We start from the raw sequence: 10,402 nt of genomic DNA, 5'->3' as shown, positions 1-10,402 counted from the left end.
CCTGGGCTAGGCAGGATCCATGTGTCTGGATGACCATCGGTGCAGGTGGCTCAATGCTGTATGTGTGAGTCTGCTCTTCCTAGGTTGTATTTTTCCAGTGCCTGAAAACCTGCTCTGCGTGAGCAGTGTCATGTACTGGAGAAGGTTCCTGCCTTCTCACGCACAAAGGTGTTTTTTTGGAAGCTGCATTGGCTGCTGAGTGAGCTTGGGAGTGCTTTGGTGTTGCTGGCCCTGTGCTGCTCCTTACAATTATTAACCAGGGTCAGGGTGTGCTGAGGCGTGAGGGGTTAGTGAAGTCATGGCTGTCTCCAGGGACTTGGCATTGGGAAAGCTTATTAATTCACCTTTTGTTACTTGTCCTGCAACTCCTGGTGATCTCCAAGGGTTTTTAACCCTGCTGTGGCCTGGGAAACAAGCCTAACATCACACAATCAGTAGTGCTGGGTGAGGAACCAAACAGAATGTGGAAGGTACCCAAAATTTAGCTTCTGCATTGTCCCCAAACCGTGAGTGGATTGGGGTGAGCTGGACCCTGAGTGGTGAATATATTCAGCATGTCTCTGCTTTCCCTCAGCCAAGGCTGGCTGCCTGGTGGCATGTTACTGCCTTGCTCTTTACACTGCTTTTGGGTCTGTCTTTCTGCCACCACCTTTTGCCGTTGTTTCATTCTTCTCCCTGCTATTCCTGCATCCCTCCAGCCTCCTGCATTTTCTGATCCAGTGGGAGATGCTGCCACCAGCTTTGCTTTGAGCTTGTTACTCGTTCCTGTGTCAGGATGCTTTCAGACATGCGTCCTGGTCCCATCTGATCTTCGAGTCTGTGCTGAGGGAAGGGCTGGTCTGGCTGGTGCCACAAGCCCGACTTGTGTGCAAAGCTCTGGCCAGGCAGAGCTGGAGCCAGCACAGGGTTATGAGAGTGTTGCCAGTGTGGGGCTCCTTTTCTCCTGCAGCTCCAACATCTGACTGTGTTTGCAAACGGTGACTCATAGCTGCAAGGAATGAGGAACTCCCCAGTCAAAGGCCTCTGTCCCAGTGTGAGTCATGCAAGCAGAAAGGGAGCTCCTGGCCAGCACACCCAGCTGGCTCCTAAAGGAGATGGGTATTCAAGGATGCCCAGACCCTCCTGTTAACCCTGGCCTTCCCAGGAAGAAAATATGCCAATCTTGCACATACATGCAGACCTGCTGACTGGCTATGTCTCTCCCTGTGCTGTCATCTTGCTGTTAAGCAATAGAGGAGTGATGTTCTGGTGGAAAAAATCCAGAGGAAATAAAGCAAGTATGATAAAGGTCACTGTGCATTGCCGGAAACAGCCTCCAAATGTGACATCTTATCTCCAGTTGATTTTGTGCAGATGCTGACAGCCAGACATGTTTTGGTGATATGGAGCCACTTGCAGTAGCTTTCTGCCAGGATGCAGATGCACTTTTTAATGAAAAATTGCTTTTGATTCATACAACCGTAGAATGATTTGGCTTAGAGGTACCAACGCCCCAGTTCCAACCCCCTGCCATGGGCAGGGACACCCTCCACTAGACCAGAGTGCTCAGACCCCCATCCAGCCTAGCTTAGAACACTTCCAGAGATGTGGCAGCCACTGCTTCTCTGTGCAACCTATGCCAGTGCCTCACCACCCTCACAGGGAAGAATTTCTTTCTGATATCAAATCTAAATGTACTCCCTTTCAGTTTGAAGCCATTCCAGATTGTCCTATCACTACATGCCCTTGTCAAGAGGACTTTTTTTTTGAGTTTATTTTCAATAATAGCCAGCTGTTAGACAGCAACTTCCTTTGCAGGTCTTGGAGTGCTTTGCAGAAGGGACCAAAATCTCTGCAGTGGGAGAGTGATGCTTTTTCCTGCTTCATGGAGGAGGAGGATTCATCAGGGAGCATTTGCTCTACTTATATGCTTGCAAAAAGCCAGAGGGTTTACTCACTTAGAACAAACAACCCTTAGCCCCATCAGGATGTTTTTTGGGGCTAAATCCATCACCTGAATTTCTGAGGGGGAGCAGCTAGTCCCTGTAGTTGCTCATGCAAGATTAACCCTCAGGCTGAAAGGGGCCGTGTTAAGGTGTCCTGATTTGGATGCCATCTGTGCTGTAGCAAATCACTGATTAAAATCAGAGCTTGATATAAACAAAATTAAGAGTAAAAATTATTATTTTTTTTATAATTATTATATAATTTCAACCTTTAGCTCTTAAATGAGAACAGAGATATGACCTGATGAAGAAAAGAGATAAAGGCCAGAAGGGGACATTCAGTGCTCTGTTCTTCAACAGTTTTATTTCAGCAAGTAACCACTGTAAACGTTCAGCAATTTGTATTTTGGCTAAAGCAGCTGCTCTGTAAAGATATCCAACTGTGCTCAAAAACATCTGGACGTGAGCTACCTGTAACTTCCCATGGGAATTAGCTTCCCTGGTTAACCACAGTCAATTTGAGAAGAAATGATGCCTTGTTTTCTAATTTCCATCAGTGTGGTTTCAGCTTCCCTCCTTGCGGACATCGCTAATGCAGGATGCTGCACTGTGCTGCTGGCTCTGGGCCATGCCATTTGGGGTCCAAAGCAAAACTGTGGTGCGTGCACAGCTGGGAGTGGGAAAGGGCTTTGGGAATGTCACAGGCTCTGGCACAGGTTGCCCAGAGTAGCTGTGTGAGGAGGGTTGGAACTAGAGGATCTTTAAGGTCCCTTCCAACCCAAACCATTATATGATTCTAAGAGGACTTGAGGCTTTTTTGTTCATGGTTGGCATAGAGTTATTGGCGAAGAGATGTGTAGTGCTTATCTTATGTTCAGTGTAAACAGTGAGTGGCAATTCAACTGCTTCTTCTTCTTCCCTGGGGCCCAGAGAAACAGTGTATAAAGCTCTCCTTGCATCAACAGGGCTTCCTCTGCTCAGCTGGACTTTTGTGTTGGTAGGTGAGATGATAGCCCTGGTGTTGCCACATGCCTGTCAATAGAAACACCCAAGGAGGCTGTAAAAAATTATTACATAACATTGAATAAAAAGCCTGCCTGCTGCTCTGAACACGCCACTACTGAGTCCCGTAACATTGCATCTGGTTGAGGGTTGTGCAACCACATGCCTGGCTCCTTCTTTGTCTTCTCCTTGGCTGATCCTGTGCTTTTGCAATGTGATATCAAAGCCCTCTCCTGTTTAGTAGGAGCAGAGCTGAAGGGCAGCAGATCCTGTCCTTTAGAAAAAAGTGTTTTGTCTGACCTGGAGGCAGGCTCCTGGAGGCTTTGCTCCTGGCCAGGCTGCAGCCTTGCATAACACTGGCTTGGTGAGCCCATGCCAGCCACCCAAGAAGCCCCTGAGCTGGAAGGCAAGGAGAAGAAGATGTTTGGAGGGGAGGAGGGAAGAGCCTTTCAGCAAGTATTTGGTCCTGGCCAGTGCAAACACTTTCAGTCCTTCTCCCTGTTGCAGTTCTTAGAGCCATGACTGTTACCAGCTGGCAGGAGCTGGAGCACCTGGATGATGCTGGAGGTGAAAGGGGGAGTCCACGACACCACTGAGTCATAAGTCTGGCTCAGTCTTCCAGCAAATTAGTTTTTTGCTTGACTCCTTCATGGCAGGACTGAGGTTGGGATCAGACCACTGTTTATAAAAATTTGTGCTAAGAGTGCAGATTCCCCTCCCTGCTCACAGGCAAACACATGCATATGCAAGTGTAAAGTTGTTAATTCAAATCAGGCATAAAAACACCAAGTTCTTGCGCTCCTGGAGCATCTGAGCTTGGTCCAAGAAGGCAAAGAGTAATTAGACAGCCTTTGGGCATTTTAATGTGGCAGAGGTGAAGTTCAGCCTGGTAAGCATGAAATGTTGCAAATTAGAGAGAGTAATGAATTTTAACACTGCCCTAAGAACATTCCCTCTGCCCCTTCCTTTTAATTATTTTGCAAGGTGCTTTTTTATTATTTGTTTGTTTTTCTAAATTATCCTGAACAGTATCCCTTCCCCTTCTGCTTGGCATTTCCTTTGCAACTCAAATCCGTCTACACGCTGTCATGTGAGAGTAGCCCTGCAGCGAGGACAGATGGCTGGCAAGGGTACAGTCACTGTAGGGTGGGATAGCAGGGCAAATTTCAGGCAAATCTGGGCATCAAAAGGGCTGGAACTCCTTGGCTGAGATCACTGTCATCCTGTTCTCATAGGGATGGACATTGCACAGGGTGTCTCGTGAAAGTCAGTGTTGCAGGGATCACTGGAAAGCACAGCTCCAAGCTGCAGGGTGTACCAGCAATTTTATGAATGAGCAGCCAAGTGCCAGCCCTTGGCCATGGTACAGGCTGCAGAGAAGCATCCAGCATCTCCTACATCAAACCCAAAACTCCTGCCTTTAACTTGTGTGGCTTTTAGAAAGGCACCAGACCTCCCTCCTCCCCTCCTTTCCAGGCTCCCTTCCTGATGTCTCTGGTTCTTTCTGCGCAACCTCCCATGGAAATCTTCTCTCGTGTCTCTCAGCCCACTTTATGCACCAGTCCAAGCAATTCATCTTGCATGTCAGCTAGCAGCATCTTCCTCCTCTCTCAGCCTGTTATATTGTTGCAGAAGGCAGTTGCCAAGCATCCTTTCCCAGCACTGCTGCTTTCCCCATGTCTCTCTGTAGAAATGGGTGCTACCACTGTGAAAGTCTTGGCCTCATTGTCATTCAAAAGCTGCTTGTTTAGTACCAGGATGTCCCCATGACCTCCCTGGCTACACCTCCCTTATTTTTCACCCCTTCCTCTGCTGGAGATCTGAAGGCCAGTAACTTCCCTGACCCTCTTAGCAGGGTAGTTTGGACTGCTTTCCTGACTGCTCAATGAGGCTGTCAGCCTTTCCACAAGGATCAAATTTGGTGTATTATTTGGGGGTTTATATCAGGCCATTTATTTTTAAGGCTTTTCTGAGGGCAGGTGATGCACTTGGGCCTCTTTGTAGCATCTGGGATGCTACAAAGCATCTGGTACTGATGGGAGGGAGAAAATCCCCACAAGCTGCTTTTGCAACTCCTCCTCAGTAGCACAGACCTGTGGAGCAGCCAGCAAGGGGATTATTTTGGGTTCACTTAAGCTCTGAGTGATGAGCACTTGTGCTGCTAATCAAGCTGATAAATGTTGTCAATTAAAACCTGTGCTTTGCTCTTCAGCTTTCCATAAGTGAAGTGTTTTTGTCTTTCCCAGAGGAGAGAAGGCTGGCTGGGTGGGCAGTGCTCCTGGGGCATCAGAATGGGCATTAGTTTAGCCCTCAGACGCCTATCTTCCTTCTGCTAATCCTAGTGGTTCATTAACAAGGGATGTGACATTGCTACTTAAATTGGTGCCAACCATAAGTGATCATATAATCCTTTGGATTTTGGGTGTTTACAAATTAGCTGCTTACAATTAGCTGTTATTGCAACTTCATTATCCCTCCACATGTTATGATGCCACAGCAAGCATATGGTTTCTATATGTCTTGCTAGGAGGGATGAGAGGTCAGCTTGCTGGATGCATCCACTCACTGGATGGGGCACCCCACCCTTAGTTTTACCATGTTGGAGACTAAAGGTGGGATTATGTCACATAGGAATGTGCTTTAGTGGTGGATTTGGCAGCGCTGGGTTAACAATTGGCATTGATGACCTTAGAGGTCCTTTCCAACCTGAATGATTCCATGCTTCCGTGGTTATGTGGCACACACATTCCCATTTCTTTAGGAAACCACACTAGATATTTCCAGACTGAGGTCACTAATGGCCAGCTTTTGAAAAAGGACATCCCATTTTGGGGAGAGTAAGGATTGTACATGGCTGTTATAAATAAATACAGACAAACTTTACGGAAGGAGTTTTGGAAGAAGTCTATGATTAGGTAGTGGGGAACTATGCAGAGCACCCCTTTTCCTTGTGCCTGAGCAGAGGGCTTGGTACCCAGTGACCAAAAGGTAGGGGTGATAGAGCAGTGATGGAGAGGTGCTGATCTCTCTCTGGGGGGCATTTGAGCAGTGGTTTCCGGCTGTTGTCTAGATTGCTAAATTCACATCTCTGCCCTGGAAGCAAGATGCTTGTCAGGAAAGAATAATTAATCCAGAAACACGTGGTGCTCTGCCAGGAGACCTTTTTTTTAATTAAAAACCAATCTGATAAAGTCTGCTGAGAAATTGGTGTCTCTGACAAAATCATGAAATGCACAATTTTGTGAGTTGAGGCTTTGTGGTCGGGGTGCTCTGGACAGGGCTCAACCCCCACAGCTGTGCACACCCATCTTGCAGGGGGTATCTTTTCCTCCTTTGCCTCTGAGGGCTGTGGTTTTTTCCCAAATGAGTTACAAATTTGTTGAGAAGTAGGGCACCAGTTATTATCTACTGCTATGCCTGGTTTGGTGTCGTTTGGCCAGCATGGGGGGCAAATGGGAGTCCCAGCCCCGGGGGATCACCAAGGTACACTTGGGTTCAGGGGTGGTTGTCTACAGCCACCATGTCTTGGTGCTGTCGCTCAGATGCAGCAGAGAAGGATTGAGTGTCCCTGGGCAGATCGTGCCCTGTCTCATTCCTGCTCTGCCTGTCCTCCAGAGGCGGTGGGAAGGATGTTTTCCTCAGTGAAGCCGTACGAGAACCAGCGCTACGCCTCTCTGAAGAGGGAGTGCCAGCGGCGGAAGCAGCTCTTCGAGGACCCGCTTTTCCCTGCCAACGATGACTCGCTCTTCTACAAGTCAAGGATTCAGGGCATCCAGTGGAAGCGACCCAAAGTAAGTGCACCTATCCCCTTGCCCCTCAACACTGCTTTCTACCATCTCTGCTATCAGGCATTCCTAAAAATGCACAGTGCACCCTTCACCAAGGTTGTCAAGCCCCAGTCGACATCTCCCCTCCCCAACAGCATTTATTTACCCAGACCTGATACTATGAGCCTCTAGGGTGCCAGGAAGACCTGCTGCACTCAGGTCCAAGCTTTTCTGCATCCAGTGAGGTCCAAGAGCAAAGGAGGCTTTTCTGTGACTCATTTTCCCTATGCATAAACCAGAGAGATGGTTTGCAGCTGGGTTGGTGTTGTGTACTCCTGTAAAGCTGGTGGGTCCAGCAAGGCAGAGTGTTATTACTGAATCACAGAATAATTTGAGTTGGAAGGGACCTTAAAGATCTAGTTCCAACCCTCCTGCCAAGGGCAGGGACACCTTCCACTAAAATACTCTTGGTGGTCCATTTGGAAAGGGAAAAGAAGATAAGCTTTGGGAAGGTGAGGCGATTTTGGCATCTTTGGGCAAGAGGGTGGTCATGCCCTTCCTTCCTCTTCTGTGCAAAAACCATGTCCTCTGCCTCTGCTCCATGCTGCTGTGTCTGTCATGAAGGCAGGTTGCAGGAGGCTGGGGATGACATTGGCTGTCCCCAGCCTTGCCAGTCCCTCTTCTGCTGTCCTCAGTGCCAGCCCAAAGGATCTGCATCAGGACCTGAGGGCACTATGGGGAATTTGTATGTCTTGTTATGGCTGTCCGCTTGGAGTTAACCATGAGAGCTTCTGACTGTCATGAAGCACAAGGAGTCCCAGGTAGCAGTGATAATTGTGGTCGGGGAGTGGCAGTATCCCAGCATCTCACACACCTGGCTTTCCTTCCTTCCCTGTGGGGAGCAGCAGCCCTCTCTGCCCAGTCTGTGCTTTTCCATACATGACTTGGTGGCATTTGAGTGTTGTAGGGCTGCCTGAGCTGCCGTCATCGTCTTCGCCCCTGCTGACAGCCCAGAAAATCAGATGGCTTTCCACAGGACAGTGCTGTGTCTGTCTGGGTGAGGGCGGTCTGGAGGGGGGTGCACAAAAGGCTCTGTGTGAAGGGAGAGAGGGAGCTGAACTGACTCTTGTGTGGTCAGAGGGGCCGAGCCCCCCAGCATCCAACTGGGCTCCTTGTGGGAGGAGGCCTTGCTTCCCTCTGCTCTACCTTTGTGTCTTCCACTCCATCTCTGCCTGGACACCGGATCTGTGCAAAGCCCTGTGTGTTTTTTACTTTATTCCCCTTGTCTGCCGGAAGGAAAAGAGGCTTTGTGCACAGCTGCCTTCTGAAGACAGGGCCCACCATGGTTTGGTCTCACTGTGGGGACCAACATGAACACACCTTGCACATCCCATTTATACAGCAGACAGGTGATAGCTGAGACTTTCTAAACAACTTTCTCTGGGACTAAAATGTGGGGATGTATTTGAGACCCCTTGCTGATTTGCAGTCAGGTCGCACACATTACTTCAGCCCCACGTTTAAAGACAGAGGGTTGGATCCCTTTGCAGAGGGACAAAGATTGCTTGTGTCTGCTGAGCATCTCAGAGCTTTTCTCCATCTGCTTTTCTGCCTTTCATTTCACTTGCAGCCCTTGGTGTTCAGGCAGATATTATCCTCTTGCTGCCTTGCTCGGTAGAGCATGAGGTCTTTCTAAGAAAGCTTTCTGAACCTCATCTGCAAGATGTCGTGTTCACCTAGTCCAAACCCATTCCTGCTGAACCACAAAGTGAGGGAATTCAGACTTCTTCCAGCCACCCAGCTCTGCAGTTTCATATGATCATAGAACTGGGTAGGAGGGGACCCTTAAAGCAATTAGCATAGAATTGAACCAGGGCTCTTTCTGTCATGGGCTGTCATTGAGAATGAAGGCTGGAAGTGGATCCTATGTGCCGGCAATGGGACTTAACATGACATAGAGGTGGTCCTTGTTTTGCTGCCTCTGCACCAGATAAAGGGAATTTTGCCAGCAGTTTGAGAACCAGAAGAAATTCATGCTGAGCAGTGGCAGACTCATGATGCCCCTGTCTGATAGGATTGTTTGATCATCAGACTTACTCATCTGTCTTGACCACAAAATCACCATTAAAAAAAGAATTTGAGCTCACACCTGCCTTGTTTGCTGCTGAAGTTTCAAGAAACCTCTTTCTTAAAAGCATTTCTCTATGTTCTTTCTCTCAATTGTTCATTTCAGGAAAGTAACTAATTTCACAGGGAGAATTGTTTTGTGCCAGCAGAAAATGCAAAATGACATTTTTAGTTGCTGGACCTGATTCTGCCTGAATTCATACTGGCTTTCTAAGGGAGACAGTCCAGGAAAAATCCCAGCATCTTCTGCAAGAAAGCAGTCACTATCAGCTTTTCCAAGTTAATGCAGGACTCAGTAGAGTCCAAAATGTCCATCAAGCTTAAGTCAACTGTTCTGCTTGTGTGCTATTGAATGGCATGGTGCATTTATTAAACCACAGCATCTTGTTTCTATTACAACCAGCAAATCTTGTCTTAGGCAATCACAGTTAAGTCTCTTTCAGAAAAAAGCAAGTAGTGATACTCCCAGCTTTTGGCAGATGCTGTTTTGAGGACTTCCTTACCAAGAATTGGAGTCCCCAGTCCCAGGGATATTGTTTACAGGGAAGGGGTGGTGTGTACACACTTTTATCTCTCAGGGCCATGGCCATGCGTTGTTCTGGAGTGTTTCAGCTAAAATTGTGATAAAACATAAGATCTCATTGTGTCTCTAGCTTTGCTGTGAGAACAGAGTGAGTGCAGAATGGAAATAAAAGCTGTCCAATATTAAAAACAACCACTTGCTATCTCAGAAAAGTTGTCACTTGTGATCTACAGAAAGAAATCAGACACAGGAGATAAATTGTATCTTGAGAAGCTGTAACTGCCCTATCTCTGGAAGTGTTCAAGGCCAGGTTGGATGGGCTTTGAGCAATGTGATCTAATGGAAGTTGTTCCTGGCCACAGCAGGGCAATCAGAAATAGGTGATCTTGAAGGTCCTTCCCAATGAAAACCATTCTGTGATTTTTTCAGATAAAGCATTTGCATGTGAAAAGCAACCACAATGAGCTCACTGGGGTGCTGGGAATGTGCTTTGGCAGAGGCAGGATCTTATTTCTGTATACTTTCATGGTGCTAGTATGGATCTAAACAGTCTGTCCTCCATGTGTGCATCTCTACCTTCCCAACTATTCTTCCAGCATCCTCTCTGTTCCTCCATGCACTCCCAAAGCTTGAAGCTGCTTTGGCAAAAAAAAACCCAACAAAACCCCCAATCTCTGCAGTGCTTTCCCTTTTGTTCGAGGTTTTTTTTTGGGCAGAGGGGAAGAGGAGAGGGTGAGGAACAGCTCTGGTCCCTTCCCTGGTCAGGCTGTTTTGCTTCAACTTCCTCCTGCATCCAGCACTGCAGCCTTTCCTGGAACAGGCTCCACCTTATTATTTCCAGCAGGGTGTCCTCCCTCCCTCCCTGCTTTCCTTGGCCTCCAGCCCTGCTCTGGATGCCAGATCTTTGCAGAGGGAGCAGCTGTTTGAGCCCTCTAATTGTGTTTTGGCTCCGGTGGTTGTTTGCTGGATGCCTTCGTGATGCGACCCGGCGAAGCCAAAAAGCCAATTACTGGAGTGCTTCGGAGGGAGGGAAACCACAGCATCAGCCTGGGCAGGGA

At 48.0% G+C, this 10,402-nt stretch overlaps 1 protein-coding gene across 1 annotated transcript in view; it reads left to right on the top strand.

Annotated features, from left to right (window-relative positions):
• The first annotated feature begins 6,527 nt into the window (after positions 1-6,527).
• CAPN5 (calpain 5) overlaps positions 6,528-10,402 on the top strand; it is a 36,266-nt gene continuing 32,391 nt past the window's right edge. The window contains exon 1 of the mRNA XM_068181744.1: positions 6,528-6,718. Coding sequence (XP_068037845.1) covers positions 6,557-6,718 — 162 coding nt within the window. The 5' untranslated portion in view covers positions 6,528-6,556. The remainder of the gene's footprint in view (positions 6,719-10,402) is intronic.

Source organism: Anomalospiza imberbis, chromosome 2 (genome assembly GCF_031753505.1).
Source record: "Anomalospiza imberbis isolate Cuckoo-Finch-1a 21T00152 chromosome 2, ASM3175350v1, whole genome shotgun sequence".
In the NCBI taxonomy this organism is placed as follows: domain Eukaryota; kingdom Metazoa; phylum Chordata; class Aves; order Passeriformes; family Viduidae; genus Anomalospiza; species Anomalospiza imberbis.
The sequence above is the reverse complement of the archived record's forward strand: the minus strand, read 5'-3'. Positions and strand labels throughout refer to the sequence as shown.